This window comes from Mobula hypostoma, chromosome 28 (assembly GCF_963921235.1).
Source record: "Mobula hypostoma chromosome 28, sMobHyp1.1, whole genome shotgun sequence".
Taxonomy (NCBI): Eukaryota; Metazoa; Chordata; class Chondrichthyes; order Myliobatiformes; family Myliobatidae; genus Mobula; species Mobula hypostoma.
In genome coordinates, this window is record NC_086124.1 from 29,613,762 (window position 1) to 29,633,048 (window position 19,287).

Genomic DNA, 19,287 nt, shown 5'->3' on the forward strand with positions numbered 1-19,287 from the left:
CCCTCTCCCTGCACAGTGCCCAAGGTGCAGTTTGCTGACCCTGTCTCCCTCTCCCTGCACGGTGCCCAAGGTGCAGTTTGCTGACCCTGTCTCCCTCTCCCTGCACGGTGCCCAAGGTGCAGTTTGCTGACCCTGTCTCCCTCTCCCTGCACGGTGCCCAAGGTGCAGTTTGCTGACCCTGTCTCCCTCTCCCTGCACGGTGCCCAAGGTGCAGTTTGCTGACCCTGTCTGTCGCCCTCTCCCTGCATGGTGCCCAAGGTGCAGTTTGCTGACCCTGTCTGTCTCCCTCTCCCTGCACGGTGCCCAAGGTGCAGTTTGCTGACCCTGTCTGTCTCCCTCTCCCTGCATGGTGCCCAAGGTGCAGTTTGCTGACCCTGTCTGTCTCCCTCTCCCTGCACGGTGCCCAAGGTGTAGTTTACTGACCCTGTCTCCCTCTCCCTGCACGGTGCCCAAGGTGCAGTTTGCTGACCCTGTCTGTCTCCCTCTCCCTGCATGGTGCCCAAGGTGCAGTTTGCTGACCCTGTCTGTCTCCCTCTCCCTGCACAGTGCCCAAGGTGCAGTTTGCTGACCCTGTCTCCCTCTCCCTGCATGGTGCCCAAGGTGCAGTTTGCTGACCCTGTCTGTCTCCCTCTCCCTGCACAGTGCCCAAGGTGCAGTTTGCTAACGATGACAGAAACCGGCTGGCCTGCTGTTCCCTGGATGGCACAGTCTCCATTTTCCAGCTGGTGCCAAGCCCGCCATCAGTGCTGCTGTCCCTGCGTGGGCACTCGCGCGGCATCACCGACTTCGCCTGGTCCCTCTCCAACGACATCATCGTCAGCACCTCTCTCGACGCCACAGTCCGTATCTGGGCTACCGAGGACGGCAAGTGCATCCGCGAGATTCCCGACCCCGAGGGCGCAGAGCTCCTGTGTTGCACCTTCCAGCCCATGAACAACAACCTGACTGTGGTAAGTGGTAAGTGTGGGTCCAGAGCAGAGGCACACCGAGCCCCTGCCTTCCCCCACCAGACCCCTAACACTGCAGGGCACGGGTCTACAGCAGACAACAGCAGTGGCAATGAACCCTCAGACTCATTCACCTTGATCAAGGCTGAGCCTGTACTCAGCACACACCTACACAACTGTTGGGCCCTCGAGAGTATTGAGGGAGGGACGCACACCGTGAATGGTGGGGATAGGGAGAATTGAGGGACGGGGATCTCGATACACAATAGTAGGACACACATTGTGAATGATGGGGAGTGTCGAGAGATCTCAGTGTACAAGAGTAGGACACGTGAATGGTGGGGAGTTTTGAGGGACAGAGGGACCCCACTGTATGATGTTAGGACACACAATGTGAATTGGACTAATGGTGGCTTCTCTCTCTCTCTCTCTCGCCCTGTGTCCATGGACTCCACCCCCCTCTCCTCCTTGCCTGTGAGCCACAGGTGGGTAACAGCAAGCAGAACGTCCACGTGATGAACATCTCGACGGGGAAGAAGGTGAAGGGGGGTTCCAGCAAGCTGACAGGGAGGGTACTCTCGCTGTCCTTTGACGCTCCAGGACGCATCCTGTGGGCTGGCGATGATCGTGGTAGCATCTTCTCTTTCCTCTTCGACATGGCCACGGGTAAGAGAACTGGGATCAGATCATCCTCTGCCCCAGCGTCCATGGCCGCTTCCTCTTGCTTCCCTCACCAGCAGCCCCTGCCACTGGCTTCCCCCTCTGTACCTTCAGTTCTGTGCCCCTATCCCACTGCACCTCAGGGTTCCTCCCCCCTTCTGTTCCCTTGTTGACCCACTCCTTCTCCCCCACACAGGTAAGCTGACCAAGGCCAAGCGCCTGGTGGTGAATGAGGGCAGCCCCATCACCAGCATCTCAGCCCGGTCCTGGATCAGCCGTGAGGCCCGCGACCCCTCCCTGCTCGTCAACGCCTGCATCAACAAACTGCTGCTCTACAGGTGAGGCTGGGGTCTGGGAGCACAAGGGAGCCAGTTCCCCCCCTCCCCCGACCCCCACAGCACTCACTCTCATCTTCCCCCAGGGTGGTGGACAATGAAGGAACGCTGCAGCTGAAACGTACCTTCGAGATCCAGCACAGCGCCAACCCTGTCCGCAGCATCTTCTGCCCCCTCATGTCCTTCAGACAGGGCGCCTGTGTTGGTGAGTCATCCTTCTCAGCTGGTGGATGGGATGGGTGGTGGTAGGGGGGTGGATTTCACCCACAGTCTGACCTGATAGTGTGCGATGGGATGGTGTGGGGGGAGCTTCACTTTGTGTCTGACCCCGGGAGTGTGTGATGGGACGGTGTGGGGGGAGCTTCACTCTGTGTCTGACCCTGGAAGTGTGCGATGGGACGGTGTGGGGGGAGCTTCACTCTGTGTCTGACCCCTGGAGTGTGCGATGGGACGGTGTGGGGGGAGCTTCACTCTGTGTCTGACCCCGGGAGTGTGCAATGGGACGGTGTGGAGGGAGCTTCACTCTGCGGCTGATTCCGGGAGTATGTGATGGGACGGTGTGGAGCGAGCTTCACTCTGTGTCTTGAAGAATAGTTCTATTCGATTTGCCCTGACTCTCTTCCTACCCTTCGCGCCCCCCCCCCACAGTCACAGGCAGTGAGGATATGTGCGTCTACTTCTTCGACGTGGAGCGTGCTACCCGCGCCATCGTCAACAAACTGCAGGGCCACAGCGGGGCTGTGCTGGACGTCAGCTTCAACTGCGACGAGAGCCTGCTGGCCTCCAGCGACGCTCGGGGCATGGTCATCATCTGGCGCCGGGAGCAGAAGTAACGACAGCCCCTCCCGCACCAAGACAAGTGCTGACCCACTGGCTGCTCTGTGGGGGGTTTACAGTGGTCGAGGATCTCCCCCTTTCCCTCTCCCTCCCTCCGAATTGAGGGACTTGGGAGGGCAAAAGTTGTGGGCTCTCCTCTCGACGTCCCTACGACCGGTAACCTGCGGGGAATCTGCGTCCTCCCCCTAGAGAGAGAGGAGATGGGGGCACAGCATGATCCCAGAGACCACACACCACCCCCCCCCCCCCAGCAACCTGGCTGTTCAGGGTGACTGGGCAAGCATGGTGGTGGGGGGGGGGGCTGTGGGGGAAGGACAGCCAGATCCTTCCACCTCCCCTTAACTCCTTCCCCTCACCCTGTGCAGAGACAAGGAACCTTCCCTCTCCTTCTCTGTGCAGAAATAGGTTTACTGAGCTGACCAGCTGCCTGGGGTAGGAGAGGGTTAACAAAAGGGCACAGGCCTATTGACCTCCCCTCCCACCAGGGTCTCAACCTGGTGCTCTCCAATTCTTGTAAATCGTAGCAGAGATGCCCACCCCTTCCCAGGGAGCCGGATCTGTGGAGATAAGGTGAAGTGTGCCCACAGATACAGTTTGACTCTGCTAATTTAACACAAGCTTCCACGAACATGGACAGCAGACCAGCCCCACCCTCTTAGAAGCAACACTAGGACAACTGAACGCGAAGGGTGGTGATGGGGGCAGATTATCGGGATTTCTGTCTACGAGACTGCCCGTGTGTTTGTAGAAATAGATGTGGAGATGTTCACCACTGTGTATTTTAATAAACATTAATTTATGCGTCACAAACACCTTTGTGAGAGTGGTAGTGGAGAACTACAACCCACCCCACACCTCAGAGATGACCTGTTAATTCCCCCCCACCTTTATTTGTCATGAAATGCTGAGGAGATGCTCCCTGGGTCACACAGAAATTGTCTACTGCTTTGGCCACAGCAAGCTCGGGCGACGGTTCCTGACAGCCGTTCTCCCTCGGTCACACACAAGCTGTCCAGTGCCTTGGCCACAGTGTCCTCGGGTGAGGGGGCCTGGCAGCCGTCCTCGGTCACACACAAGCTGTCCAGTGCCTTGGTCATCGTGTGCTCGGGCGTGGGGGCCTGGTGAGCAGCCAGCAAGTTGTTCTTCTTGAGGTAGCAGGCCTCCTGGTAGGGGGGTCGGATGGGTGGCTGTGTCGGGGGAATGTAGGTGTATTCCTGGCCGGGCTGGAGCTGCAGGAAATGAGGAGGAAAGGCAGGGGTTACTTGAGGCAGTGCGATGAGGATCGCAAACTGTTTCTAACTGGGTGGAAAAAAGGGACAGGAGCAGGAGCATTGGCCTGTCTCCTGCTGTCCTATATAATTCAAATTCCACGTGTTCTTTGTATTAACAAACAATACCCTCACCCGGTCACTACACAGTCTGGCACAAACGAAGCGTGCCCACAATGCTCGGCAGAACACAACGAGCTTCCCTCCACCCCGGTGGCCCCACACAGCAGACCCTGCCGCTGCCCGGCTCCCCAGCCCGGTGGCCCCACACAGCAGACCCTGCCGCTGCCCGGCGGCCCCACACAGCAGACCCTGCCGCTGCCCAGGTCCCCAGCCCGAGGCCCCGCCAGCCACGGGCCTCCTCCTTCCTCAGATTTGTACAGTGGCCTCAGGGTCGCCGGCCCTCATTCCTACTGCAAGCATAAACCTCTGATGGCGGATCGCAGAATGGGAGTCCGGGAAAGTGATCTACCCTCAGCTGCTGCAGCCCTCGCAGTGAGTCCTGGAGACAGTTCTTGGTCTGAAACATCGACTGTTGATTCCCCTGCCTGACCTGCCGAGCTCCTCCAGCATTTTGTGTTTCTCGACAAAATGCCTCCTCGTGGGTAGAAAAATCCCAGCAGTTCTGTAAGATATCATTGTTACCACCTCAATTTCATGACCGCGTTCCCCTTGTTCAAGACCCTCCTGCCAGTGGAAACACCTCCACATCTACCTCGGGGCGTGGGGTGCTTCACTCAGATCCAGTTCCTCCAGCCGCTGCTACACAGACAAACCTCGTTCCAGGAATTAGCTTGGTCAGTCTCTTTTGAACTGCACCCCCAGCCAGTTCCCTAAACAAATGGAACACTGTTTCTGTACTCAACCCTCCTCTGCTTGCTTTCTGTGGAGCACCTATATTCAGCGGCCAGTTTATTGGGTACACCTGTATGTCAAGGCAAATATTTAATCAGCCAACCGCGCAGCAGCAACTGAATGCATCAAAGCACGCTGACACGGTCAAGAGGTTCAGACCAAACATCAGAACGGGGAAGATGTGATCCAAGTGACTTTGACTGTGGCATGATTGTTGGTGCCAGACAGGGTGGTTTGAGCATCTCAAGCTGCTGTGCTCCTGGCATCTTCTCATGCACAACATTCTCTAGAGCAGGGGTTAACCTCTCAGTTAACGGTAGGGTCCATGGCATAAAAAGAGATTGGGAACCCCTGCTCTAGTTTACAGAGAATGGTGCAAAAAAAACTGAGCGGCAGTTCTGTGGGTGAAGATGCCTTGTTAATGTGAGGTCAGAGGAGAATGGGCCAGACTCAAGCTGACAGGAAGGGGGCAATAACTCAAATACCAGTAATGTGTCTCTGAATGTACAACATGTCAAACTTTGAAGTGGACGGGCTACAGCAGCAGAAGACCATGAACATACAGTCCTGTACCTAATAAAGTGGCACGAGTGTATATTCTCTAAACCTCACACACTCAATCTCTCTTGCTAATGAAATTCCACAGCTAGACTGTCGAGGCCTTGCATCATTCAGATCTTCTGGATTCCAGTGAGCAGAGGCCCAGAGCCATCAAATGCTCCTCATATGACAGTCCACTCTCACATCACACTAATCCTCAACAAAACAGGACTGACGCTAGTAACTGTGAAAACAAAAGCAGAGAGCTGGTCTCCGCCGGTGGGGAGGGAGAGTCTGGGCATTGACAGTTTCACAGCTTGCATCTCTGCTGGGGAATTCACGCTGGAGGAAGGATGTGCCTACCTGGAGGGGGTAGGTCTTGTCGGAGTCGTAGGCACTGAGGTCACCGCAGGCCAGGAAGGGCACGATGACCCTGTTGGCACCCTCCAGCTGGTTGAAGTCCACATCTGCAGGGGAACGTTGGGGGGCGGGGGGGGGGAGAGAGGGTTTTCTGAATAACATCCTTCAACACACATTACAGTCTTAACGTAGAGAACCATAGCCCCTCCCGTGGCCACTAATCCCTCCTCCCTGCCACTTCTTTTAAACACAAAACTATAGAAGTTTATTTACAACACATATACCCAAGGTACAGACATTCAATATTTACAAAACAGTAAGTACACTCAGATTGAAATATGGTTACTACCACCTATAAAACAGTCAATACCCCGGGGGTCTCACTGCTCCGGAAGTCCCGCACTGTACCCACTGCAACTGCGTGCTCCCTCTCCAAGGACAGCCGGGCAAGAACGTACCCTCGGAACAGGGGCAGGCAGTCGGCCCGGGTAACACCCTACACTTTCCACCGCCTAGACCTGTGAATGGCCATCCCGGTCAGATCCAGGACCGAGCCCATCAGGAGACCCTCCTCACTCTCCGGCCCCTTCCAAACTGAGGAGCGTGGGACTAAAGTGCAGCCAGACCCTCAGCAGTAGCCCCCCGAGAGTGGCTGTTCCCTCGCACGTTCCGTGTAGCGAGGTACACGCACTCCTCCCGCCCACAGAACGGACAGCTGGACCAGCTCAAAAACCTGTTGTAGAAGCAGGCCCTCAGAGCGGCACGCAACGCCCCCAGCGGAGAAAGCAGCACGTGCCATCTCGGAGGGTGGTATCTCTGCAGGGTCCCGGGGCGGAGAGCCAACAGCTGGGTGCGCACGCACACCAATGACTGACTGCCCTCTGCCACCCCTTCCACAGTGTGGCAACCCTCCCCTCCCAAGCAATGTCCTTCAACAGAGCACTGGCTTAACACAGAGGACCACAGTTTCTCCCATGGGTGCTACAGCCTCCTTCCTACCGCCCCTCTCATGACATTGCCCCCTCCCCACTCCTTCCGTGGTCCCCCCTTACCGCCGCCCCTTCCGCAGCAGAGCACTCCCACCTTGAAGACCCCCTCTCCCCACCGAAGGTGCTCCCTCCCTCTCCCGTCGCCCCTCCCTACCGTAGCAGTGGTCGAGGAGCGGGTTCGACATATTGGGCACGTAGCCGGGGGGAGGTGCGTAACCCCGGCAAACGACAAACGCCTCTGCGGACAGATCAGAAACAGCAGTTGGCAACCCCCCAAACACAGACCCTGGACCCTGCACAGTCCAGCTGTGTTACCAGCAAATTATCCGTGTCTCAGGCCCCGCTGCAGCTCATCTGTCCCTTTGCAATCCTCCCTCCCTGACCCTCTCTACAGTCCTCCCACTTCTCTGTCCCTTTACTCCTTCCCTTCTCAACCCCTTCCGTACACTTTCAACCCTCCCATCCTCTTCAACACCTCTCTGTCCTCCTACACCCCACCCCTTCACTCCTGACCCTCCTCAATCCCAGTGCACCCCTCCCATCCTCCCCAGCTCCCGACAGCCTCTGTCCCTGCAACCCTGGCACCCCCAGTTCCAGGGGTGGTGGTAGGGCATTTAAGAGACTCTTAGATAGGATGGGCTACGTTGAAGGGGAGGGTTAGATTGATCTTAAGAGTAGGTTGTGGGCTGTCAGGCCTGGACCGTGCTGTCGTGTTCAATGAATGATATCAGCTCACCCTCTCGAGTGGACAGAAGAAACTGAATTGAAGGGTAGATGATGGATTGAATTTATTGGTAGGAAGCAGAGGGTGATAGCCGAGGGCTGATTCTCGGAGTGGCCTGCCTTGGATATCGATGTGGTGTATAAGCGACTTGGACGGGAAGGCACAAGGTTAGTAAATGTGCGGATGATATTAAGACAGGTGGTATCGCAGGTTATGAAAAAATACGGGGGTTTTGATCCGCTGGGGATGTGAGCTGAGGAACGGCTTTCAGTCAAGATGAACGGCAGGTATTACATTTGGAGAGATCAAACCAGGGGAGTGTTAAGAAACAGAAAGGAACTTGGAACATTGTTGTTTGAAAGTGGCATCACAGGTAGACAGGGTGTTTGGCTCGCTGGCCTTATCAGTCAGGGCACTGAGTACAGGAGTCAGGATGTTAAGTTGCAGCTGTACGAGATGCTGCATTTGGAATACACCGTTCAGTTTCGATCAGCCGGCTATTAAGCTGGAAAGACTGTGGAGGGAGATTTACGAGGATGTTGCCAGGATTCAAGGGACTGAGTTACGGAGAGAGGTTGAGCAGGTTGGATGAAGACTGATCCTGTATAAATAGGGTGAATGCCCAGAGTTTTATTCCCCCAGATGGGGAATCAGGAACTGGAGGGCAGAGGCTGAAGGTGAAAGGGGAGAGTTCTGGTAGGAGCCTGAGGATTGTTTGTATATGGAATGAGCTGTGGTTGAGACGGAGGTGAAAAGCATTCATTCACTCACTGACTGAGGTACAGTGTGGGACGGGTCCTTCTGGCCGCATTGCCCAGCAACCCCTCAATGTGAGACAATTTACAATGATCAACTATCCTACCAACCGGTATGTCTTTGGACTGTGGGAGAAAACCGCAGAAAGGGGAAGAAGGTACAAACTCCTTACGGACAGCGGAGGGAAATGAACCCGGGCCGCTGGTAAATGGGCTAAACGCGGACAAACTCAGATGGACAGTGTGGGGCGAAGGGCCTTTTTCTGTACTGTACGACTCTCTGAAACTGTTGAGTCCAGATGCCGGTTTGGGGGGGTCCTGTTGGCTGGGTGTCCGAATAGAACGAAGGCGTTGGAACGCAAATTGTTCCATATCGAGTGGTTAAGAACACATTATTAGTTGAGGGACTGAGTTGAAGAGCCCTGAGGTAATATTGCAGCTCTATAAACCCCTGGTTAGACCACACTCGGAGAATTCTGTTCAGTTCTGGTCGCCTCGTTATAGGACGGATGTGGAAGCTTTCGAGAGGGTGCGGAGGAGATTTACCAGGACGCTGCCTGGATTAGCACACGATGATTGGTTGAACGACAGGCTTTTCTCCCTGAAGTGACGGACGACTTGATAGAGGTGTACAAGGTGATACGAGGACAGCCAGAGAATTTTTCACAGGGCAGAAATGGCCAGTTCCAGAGGACATCCGTTTGAGATGTTTGGAGGAAAGTAGAGGGGGGATGTTGGAGGAAGGTTTTAGTTTACTCAGAGTGGTGTGTGCATAGAACACGTTGCCAGGGATGGTGGTAGAGGGCAGATACATTAGGAACATTTAAGATACTTTTACCTAGGCAGATGGATAATAGGAAACGGAGGGCTATGTGGGAGGGAAGGGTTGGATTGATCATGGAGTAGGTTTATTTGGGACAGCACAACATGGGTTGAAGGGCCTGTACTGTGCCGTACAGTTATACCTTCACTGGCCACTTTGAGGTACACATGTACAGCAACACAAATATCTAATCAGCCAATCATGTGGCAGCAACTCAATGAATAAAAGCATGCAGACATGGTCAAGAGGTTCCCTTGTTGTTCAGGCCAAACATCAGAATGGGGGAAGAAATGTGATCGAAGTGACTTTCACCATGGAACGATCTGTGGTGCCAGACGGGGTGATTTGAGTATCTCAGAAACTGCTGATCTGCTGGGATTTCCACACACATCAGTCTCAAGAGTTTACAGAGAACAGTATGAAAAACGGGGGAAAAATTCCAGAGAGTGGCAGTTCAGTGGGCAAAAGCACCTCATTAATAAGAGAGGTCAAAGGAGAATGGCCAGACAGGAACTCAAATAACGATCAGCTTCAGCAGATAACAAACATACACTCAGGGGCCACTCTACCAGGAGGTATCTAATAAAGGCGACACTCTTTCTATGCTTTTCACCCAGAGGCTGGTAAGGATATGGGACAAACTGCAGAGGAAGGGGTTGAAGCAGGTACTGAAAGATGCTTGGATGGGAACATGGACAGGAAAGTTGAGTGACACGGGCAAATGGGACAAGCATGGAATATAGTATCAGGAAGTGTGTGGTCATGCGCTTTGGTAGAAGGAGTAAAGGCAGACTAGATTATAAATGGGGAGTAAATTCAAAAATCGGAGGTGCAAAGGGACTTGGGAGTCCTTGTGCAGGATTCCCCAGAGGTTAACTTGCAGGTTGAGCCGGAGGTGAGGAAAGCATTAATTTGAAGAGGACTAGAACATAAAAGAGAGGGTGTGATGCTGAGGTTTATAAGGCCCTGGTCAGACTGCACGGAGTATTGTGAGCAGTTTAGGGCTTTTTACCTAAGAAATGATGTGCTGGAGAGGATCCAGAGGAGGTTCACACGAATGCTTCTGGCAGTAAGAGTGTTAATGTGTGTGGAGCATTTGGTGGCTCTGGGCCTGTACTTGCTGGAGTTTAGAAGAATGAGGTGCATCTCATTGAAACCTATCAAATGTTAAAAGGTCTGGAGAAAGTGGACATGGAGAGGATGTTTCATATAGCGAGGGAGTCTAGGAGCAGAGGACAGTCTCAAAATAAAGGGACGTCCCTTTAGAACAGAGATGAGGAGGAATTTACTCAGCCAGTGGGTGGTGATTCTATGGAATTCATTGCCACAAGTGATTGTGAAGGGCAAGCTGCTGGGTATATATAAAACGGTGGTTCACGATCAGGCAGTGTGCCGAAGCTAACGGGGAGAAGGCAGGAGGATGGGGTTGAGAGGGATAATAAATCAGCCATGATGGAAAGGTGGAGCAAGTTCAGCTTCTATGTCTTATGGTTTTAGAAGGGGACCTTGGTCAGCATGGGCCATTGGGCCGAATGGCCTGTTCCCATGCTGTGTGACCCCATGATTCTACCTCCTCCCCCCACAGTTGTTTGCAAGGGTCTGGGGAGAGGGGATTTGTACCCCAGCAGGAGGGAGGAATGACGGGACCGTGATCTGCACTGGCGGTGATCATCGCGGAGTGGTGGCAGGGGGAGTGCGGGGTGTGAAATTCCAGCTCTCACCAATGCTCGAGTTGCGGCTGCTCCGCGGTTTGGCGCAGGTGACGTCGCTGAAGAACAGGCGGAGCTGGGAGTACAGGAGGGTGACGTCCTTCCCGCGGAAGATCTGTGGGGTGGGGATTGTAAAGGAGAGGGTGAGAAGACCAGGAGGGCGAGAGCTGAGGGAGGCGTGCTTGGGGGGGGGTAGCGCCATGGGAGGGGGCAGTGAAAGGAAGGGATGCCCCAGGAGGGAGAGAGCAGGTCGGTGGGTAGGGTGGGAGCACCACAGCAGGGGCGGTGTGGGAGGGAGAGTACGGCAGAGTGTGAGCAATGCAGGGGGGGGGTGCAGTGGAGGGGAAGGGGCATGACAGAGCACTAGAGAGGGTGCGGAGGGAGGGGTAGCGGGCCGGGGTGAGTGAACGGAGCAAGAGGGGCGGGTGGACAGTGGGGAGGGAGGGGTAGTGGGGCAGGGTGAGTGAACAGAGCGAGAGGGAGGTGGATAGTGGGGAGGGAGGGGTAGTGGGGCAGGGTGAGTGAACAGAGCGAGAGGGAGGTGGATAGTGGGGAGGGAGGGGTAGTGGGGCAGGGTGAGTGAACAGAGCGAGAGGGAGGTGGATAGTGGGGAGGGAGGGGTAGTGGGGCAGGGTGAGTGAACAGAGCGAGAGGGAGGTGGATAGTGGGGAGGGAGGGATAGTGGGGAGGGAGGGGTAGTGGGGCAGGGTGAGTGAACGGAGCAAGAGGGGCGGGTGGACAGTGGGGAGGGAGGGGTAGTGGGGCAGGGTGAGTGAACAGAGCGAGAGGGAGGTGGATAGTGGGGAGGGAGGGGTAGTGGGGCAGGGTGAGTGAACAGAGCAAGAGGGAGGTGGACAGACAGTGGGGAGGGAGGGGTAGTGGGGCAGGATGAGTGAACGGAGCGAGAGCAGGGTGGACAGACAGTGGGGAGGGAGGGGTAGTGGGCTGAGGTGAGTGAACGGAGCAAGAGGGAGCACTGCAGAAGGAACAGTGGAGGGGGGCTAAACGGGAGCGCAGTGGAGAGGGAGAGATGGTGAAGATGGATGTGCTGTGGAGAGGGAGGATGCACACGTGGGTAGGATCTGACAGACGCCTACCTTTGCCACAAAGGTCCCTCCGGGTTTCAGCACGTGAGTGGTGATGTTTAAGGCCTGGAAAAAGGGCAAGATTGAGAGGTAAGCCAACCAGAGGATATCCCAGCAATTTGCCCCAACCATCTGGAGAATTAATTACACAGTTTAATAGCTAATCATTCCCCTAATTTAAACTCAATGACCCCTGTTCCCCTAATCCCAACATGGCTGCTCCCCCTGAGCTGTAGTAGCTTCTGGCTCATCTAATCCAGGGGTTTCCACCCTGGGGTCCACAAACCCCTTGGTTAATGGTAGGGGTCAGTGGTTGGGAACCCTGATTAATCTGATGTACCACTGACGGCCTCACAGTTTGGTTTGGGAATTTGAATCTGCAGGAATGTCAGGAGCTGCAGAGAGTGATGGACTCAGCCCAATACGTCACGTGCACATCCCTCCCCACCATCATCGTATCTACAGGAGGCCCTGCCTCAAAAAGACGATGTGCATCATCTGCACTGGGCTCAGTTCTACATTGAAGACAACTTCACACAGTTTCTGTGGCCTAGAGGACAATTAATTCACTATCCCCACCATCTGGGCCAAGCCATCTTCTCACAGTTCCCATCAGGCAGTAGGTACAGGACCCTGAAGTCCCATCCCACCAGGTTCAGGACCAGCCACTTCTCTTCTATCATTTGGTTCTTGAACCAACTTGGCACAACCCTGATCACCACCTCAGTCCAGCAACACTGTGACCACTTGGTACCACAATGGAGCTTTGTTTTTCCAACTGTTATTTCTTCTGGTTTCCTTGAGAATGAATTTTGCAATATTGCTTTTCTCCGCCTTTCATCACTGAATTCATTGGCTCTTTGCAATTTTGGGTACCCTGTGGTGCTAACCTGATGCAGCATAGCTGCAATGCTGCTGCAAGTAAGTTTTTATTGCATCCCTGCATCTGACAACGAACACAAATTCAAGATAGCTGGCCTGTGTACTCACTGACTAACGTGGCCTTCTCATCATTCACATAAACCAAGGTAGGATTCTCAACGTGGTGGAGGGCCAGAGAGATCTTGGCCTCAAGTTGCCGCACAACTTGACAGAACGGTTACGAAGGTGTAGGTGTGCTGGCCTTCGATAGTTCAGGGATTGAGTTCAAGAGCTGCAGCTCTATAAAACCCTGCTTAGATCATACTGGAGAATTGTGTTCTGTTCTGGTCGCCTCATTATAGGAAGGATGTGGAAGCTTTAGAGAGGGTGCAGAGCAGATTTACTAGGATTCAGCCTGAATTAAAGAGCAAGGCTTTCCTCTCTGGAGTGAAGGAGAATGAGAGGTAACTTGATAGTGGTGTACAAGATGATAAGAAGCATCAATTGAGTGGATAGACAGAGACTTTTCCTCGGGTCGGAAATGGATAATATGAGAGGGATTAATTTTAAGGGGATTGGAGGAAGGTATAAGGGGATGGCAGAGGTACAATAGGTTTTTTTTAAACACAGAGAGTGAGGTGCATGGTGGAACATGTTGCCAGGGGTGGTGACGGAGGGAGATTCTTAGGCAGGTGGGCGATGGAAAAATGGAGGGCTATGTAGGAGGGAAGAGTTTGGTTGATCTTGGAGTGGGTTAAAAGGTCGGTACAACATTGTGGGCTGGAAGGCCCGTGAAGTGCTATCTTCTATTTTGAAGACAACTCACACTTTCTCTGGACTAAGAGGACAATTTCTTCAAAACAATTTGGCAGTGCACTATAGACCTGGAGCAGTTTCAAACAGAGTCAAACTGTGGAGATGCTCCAGTACATTTGGTTGAAGGTCCTGGGTGTTCGGTAGAGAAAATCAAAGCCCCTGACCGTCTCTGTGCTGAGAACCGTTAAATGCCGGCCGGCAGACTCACCGCAAGCAGAAGCTGAGCCTGGATGTATTCGTCAATGTCATGAAGACCGGTGACTGCAAAAGAAAGAGGGCAACACTTGGGATGGGTCATTCGATAGACCAATCCACACCGTCCCATCACACACTCGCGGGGTGAGACACAGAGTGAAACTCCCTCCACACCGTCCCATCACACACCCCCGGGGTCAGACACAGAGTGAAGCTCCCTCCGCACCGTCCCATCACACACCCCCGGGGTCAGACACAGAGTGAAGCTCCCTCCACACCGTCCCATCACACACCCCCGGGGTCAGACACAGAGTGGAACTCCCTCCACACCGCCCCATCACACACTCCCGGGGTCAGACACAGAGTGAAGCCCCCTCCACACTGTCGTATCACACACTCTGAGGGCCGAGGCAGCACTTTTTAGGAATCTCATGGTGTGTGTGACTGTGAGAGGGAGGGAGAGTGGGAGTTAGGTGGAGAAAATATGGAAGGGAGAGAGTGAGAGGACAGCTCATTCACCATCGGGTCCGGCTATATTCACACTGAACACCCACTCTCCACACTGGCACCCGTCCTAGCAAGCACGGAACAGCCACCCTTGACAGAAACGTACCGTCTGGGGCTCCATCGCAAACCACCAGATCCGCAGCCTCTCCCTCGAAATGCCTGATGATTTCCTGGGCAGTGGAGACCTACGAGGAACAAGCAGCCATGGCATGTCTGTCATTCATCACTACTGACACCAGGGGGCTCTGCAGAGTAGTTTTCCTGTCTTTCCCCTCAAGTGTATAGTCTCAGACTTCTAACCTTCAGTCATCCGAGACACGAATGACCACAGATATTGGAATCTCTAGCAAGGCACCACCTTCTAGAGAATCTCAGCAGGCCAACCAACATCCCTGGAGAGACACGGACAGTCAATGATCATTCACTTTAATCCTAAAAGAAAGCACATTCCTTCGCTCAATGCTGTCCATTTGGTCAAGCTCAGCCAGACTAAGGCCGGCTGCAATATCTATTTTTAAAGCCCTCGATATTACTACCATGGCACCTGGAGTGGAGGACATTAGATGTAAAGAGATATTGGACAGGCTCACGGCTGCGGGGTGACCTTGTAGAGAAAGTAATGCGGGCCATAGACAGGGTCTTTTCCCCAGGGCTGGAGAGCCCCTGAGATAGAGGAGCAGAATTAGGCCATTGGTGATGTTCACTCCTCGGGACTTGAAGCTCTCAACCTCAATACCGTGGATGTAGACAAGAGTGCGTGCAGCCCCCCTCCCTCTCCTGAAGTCAATGACCAGCTCTTTTGTTGACCTGAAAGGAAAGGTTGTTGTCATGACACCATGCCACTGAGCTCCCTATGGTCTCTATATATAGAGTCATAGAAAAGTAGAGCACATCTAGTCTGTGCCAAACCATAGCTTTCAATGAGATCCCCACCTTATTATTCTAAACTCCAGCGAGTACAGGCCCAAAGCCATCAAATGATCCTCATATGTTAACCCTTTCATTCCCAGGATTATTCTCCTGAAGCTCTTCTGCAGTGCCAGCCCATCCTTTCTTCTGTAAGGTGCCCAAAACTAGCTCTGGAACGTTACCTTAGTGATGTCTCCCTGGATCTGGATGACATCAGGGAGGGGGGCCATTGCCTGGAGATCTACAGCGACGATTTTGGTATCCAGACCATCTCCACTCTTCCCTCTGTGGGCAAGAATACAGGAGCTTTCATTCAAGCCAGCATAGGGTTTGGTGTTTTCCCTTGTAAATTCATCATGGGGTTTACCTTCTGTTGGTAGAGGTGGAGGATATTCTGGGCTAGAGAGCCACCTGGTGGTCAATGGCTGCAATGAAGCGTGGGGTTGACATCACTGAAATACAATATATCTTGAAATTTGTTTTTTCGCAAAAAGAGAGTATTACTAGTTCAATTCCTTGGCTTTATCGGATCAGAGGATCTGTTCTCGGATCAGTACCATCACAAAGAAGGCAGAACAGTGCCTCCACTTAACAGTTTGTGTAGATTCGGCATATCATCTGAAACTTTGACAATCTTCTATTGATGCACAGTGGAGAGTATCCTGACAGGTTGCATCATGGACTGGTACGGAAACAGCAATACCCACGATCAGGGAAGTCTACAGTACGTGCCCATCCCAGCCAGCAACCTCGTGCATCACAGAAAAGGCCCGGGCCCTCCCCAGCACTGAGCACACCCACCAGGGGCGCTGCCAGAGGAAACCAGCATCCACCATCCAGGCCAGATCGCAGGACCGCTTTGTCAAGCTCCCTCGCTCTGCCACAAAAGGCTGGATCTCTTGATGGCCATCCATTTTAATAACAATCCATATTCCCATTCCAACATGTCAGTCCATGGCCTCCTCTATTGCCACAATGAGGCCATACTCAGGCTGGAGGAGCAACACCTCACATGGGTAGCCTGCAGGCTGACTGCATGAACACTAACTTCTCTAACTTCCAGTAGTTTCTCTCCCCTCAACCTACTTTTTTACTTCCCACTCTGGTTCCCCTCTTACCCCCTCCCTTCTCTTCACCTGCCCATCACCTCCCTCTGGCTCCTCTCCTCCCACGGTCCGCTGTACTCTCTTATCAGATAGCTTTTACGTCCTTTACCTCCTCCACCTGTCACCTCCCAGTTTCTCACTTCATCCCCCTCCCCCTCACCTATCACCTCTTATTCTGGCTCTACTTCCTTTCCAGTCTTGATGAAGGGTCTCAGCCTGAAATGTTCACTGTTTAGTACCCTTCCACAGATGCTGCCTGACCTGCTGAGTTCTTCCAGCGCTGTGTGTTGTTCCAAGATTTCCAACATCTGCAGAATCTCTTGTGTTTACGCCTTTGTCTCCATCTCTTTATACCAGCTATCAACCCCTCCCCTCTATCTTTCAAAGAGTCACGACCCTTAACGCTGACTGTCCACTACCTGACCCCGCCAACTTCTTCCAGCAGTTTGCTTTTTCACAGACTGCAGCCACAGCAGTTTCTCATGCATCTCCCATCTGCCCGTACATCATCCATATCCCTCTGTCCCCTTCATATTCATGGATAACAACCCTTTGTAACTGTGTCTATCACCTTCCCCAGCAACCTGTACCCCAGGCACCTACCTCTCCCTGTAAAACTAACTGCACATGTCTCCCTTAAACATCCAGCCCTCTCAAACGTCCACCTGTACCAGACACTTCTGCTCGAGAAAGATTGACTGTTTTTTCATTATGTGCTGTGTTGTTTGACTTGGACAATCACGGTCTTTCCATGACCAAGATTGTTCTCGGCAAATTTTTCTACAGAAGTGGTTTGCCATTCCCTTCTCTGGGCAGTGTCTTTACAAGACGGGTGACCCCAGCCATTATCAATACTCTTCAGAGATTGTCTGCTTGGCATCAGAGGTTGCATAACCAGGACTTGTGATCTGCACCGGCTGCTCATACGACCATCCACCACCTGCCCCTGTGGTTTCACATGATCCTGATCAGGGGCTAAGCAGGTGCCACACCTTGCCCCAGGGTGACCTTCAGCTAGCAGAGGAATGGAGTGCCTTACCCTACATATCCTGCTACCCCACCATTCCATCATGGCTGATTTATGTTTCCTCTCCGTAATCTTTGAGGCCCTTACTAATCAGGAACCTTCCAACCTTCACTTTAAATTTACTCGGTGACTTGACCTCTGCAGCTGTTTGTGGCAATGAATTCTACAAATTCACCATTCTCTGGCTAAAGGAATTCCTCATCTCTGTTCTAATTCTATTCTGATGCTGTGCCGTTTTGTCCTAATCTCCCCCACCGTACGGTAAAGAAGGCGTACGCTATGCTTGCATTTATTAACTGGGGGCATTGAGTTGAAAAATCACCAAAACATGTGACTTTATAAAACCCTAGCTAGCCCACGTCTAGAGTATTGCATACAGTTCTAACCCTAACGGTGGAACCAACCCGTTCAGAGAAAAGAAAAATGAATGGGTCCCCCATTCTAGGCAGGAGGTTGAGGCTTTGGAAAGGGTGCAGGAGAAGTTCATCAGGATGCAGCCTGCATGTTATAACGAGAGGCTGGACAAACTTGGGTTGTTTCTCCTGGAGCAGCAGAGGCTGAGTGGAGATCTAAAAGAGGTTTATAAGAGGTATAGAGAGAGTAGACAGTATCTTTCTCCCGGGGTTGAAATGTCTAACACCAGGGGAGGTAATTTCAATGGAGGTGTGAGGGACAAGTTCTTTACACAGAGAATGGTGGGTGCTGGAACGTGTTGTCTGGGGTGGAGGTGGAGACAGATACGACAGAGGCATTTCAAAGGCTCTTAGATAGGCCCATGATGTGCAGAGAATGGAGAGATTACCCTGTAGATAATGAACACTGAGCTGAATTGTACTGAAATATGCCTTTTGATTTTTGTGCTTCATATTCTGTGTTTTTGCTCTTTGTCTTGTTGCCGTTTGTGGAATTTTTTTTGCTCCTGGGGGAGGGGAAGGGGTTTGATGTTTTTTTCTCTTTGAACGGGTTGGCTCCATGGTTTTATTTGTTTTGTGTCTGTCTGTGAAGATGACGAATTTCAGGGTCGTACACTGCATACACACTTTGACAATAAAGCTACTTTGAATCTTTGATTGCAGAGGGAGAGAAGCTAGTTTAGGCGGTGCTACGGGGTGGCCCTAATGCTTTACAGCGCCAGCAACCATCGACCCCGGTTCAATTCCCGTCACTGTCTGTAAGGAGTTTGTAGTCTCCCTGTGACCCTGTGGGTTTCCCACTGTCGGTACGGTGTTTGTACAGTCTCCCTGTGACCTCGAGGGTTTCCAACCACAGTCCAAAAGGTGAAGGGTTAGGGTTAGTAAGTTGTGGGCGTGATATATTGGCAACACTTGTGAGCTGCGCCCAGCACAATCATCGGACTGCGTTGGTCATTGGCACAAAGACGTATTTCACTGTGTGATTCGATGTCCATGTTGTGTATTTAATATTTGAGTAATCTTGTGTGTATATATTGGTTGATTAAGCATTGTTTATTTAAATAATTCATTACAGGTTAGATGCATAAATACATGAATTGTATGCGTCTTCATGCTACCATGTGATGCGTGTGCGCCTCGCTTAGAGACGGCGTTAAGACTTACATTTTGGACTGTCGTGTCTTCATGTGAATTAGTTTAATGTTTTGAAGTTACAAAACAGAACAGTGACAAATAAAGCTAATTTTTGTGTGCAGAGAACGGAGAAGGGATTAGTTTAGTTACGTGCTTAATTACTAGTATAATTAGTTCCAACATCGTGGAACTCTGCCACGGACGGTCCAATGCGAAAGGAGGAGGGTTGGGCATGGGGGTAGCAACCGCATCTGTAAAATCCCAGAGCTACAGAAGCTCGAAAGACCTCATCCCTGGGAGAGGAAGCACCTTCTCCTAAAGACGTAGGAGGTCATGGGGAGAAAGCGGGAGCCACGAGGCCAATCAGCCTTCTGCTAGCCCAGGACAGAGGACTCTGGTGAGCTGCTGTTGGTGATCTGTGCTCGGTAGGGG

General features: G+C 52.6%; 2 protein-coding genes across 2 annotated transcripts in view; one reads left to right on the forward strand and one right to left on the reverse strand.

The window, feature by feature from the left end:
- wdr13 (WD repeat domain 13) overlaps positions 1 to 3,570 on the forward strand; it is a 26,456-nt gene extending 22,886 nt beyond the window's left edge. The window contains exons 6-10 of the mRNA XM_063035313.1: positions 643 to 950; positions 1,433 to 1,613; positions 1,804 to 1,945; positions 2,029 to 2,147; positions 2,591 to 3,570. Coding sequence (XP_062891383.1) covers positions 643 to 950; positions 1,433 to 1,613; positions 1,804 to 1,945; positions 2,029 to 2,147; positions 2,591 to 2,775 — 935 coding nt within the window. The 3' untranslated portion in view covers positions 2,776 to 3,570. The remainder of the gene's footprint in view (positions 1 to 642; positions 951 to 1,432; positions 1,614 to 1,803; positions 1,946 to 2,028; positions 2,148 to 2,590) is intronic.
- The window catches only part of ftsj1 (FtsJ RNA 2'-O-methyltransferase 1), a 27,158-nt gene continuing 10,850 nt past the window's right edge, over positions 2,980 to 19,287 (reverse strand). Inside the window, 9 exon segments of the mRNA XM_063035315.1 lie at positions 2,980 to 3,771; positions 3,773 to 4,008; positions 5,806 to 5,909; positions 6,946 to 7,029; positions 10,815 to 10,917; positions 11,900 to 11,953; positions 13,773 to 13,825; positions 14,373 to 14,451; positions 15,358 to 15,460. Of these exon segments, the coding sequence (XP_062891385.1) occupies positions 3,636 to 3,771; positions 3,773 to 4,008; positions 5,806 to 5,909; positions 6,946 to 7,029; positions 10,815 to 10,917; positions 11,900 to 11,953; positions 13,773 to 13,825; positions 14,373 to 14,451; positions 15,358 to 15,460 (952 nt within the window). The 3' untranslated portion in view covers positions 2,980 to 3,635.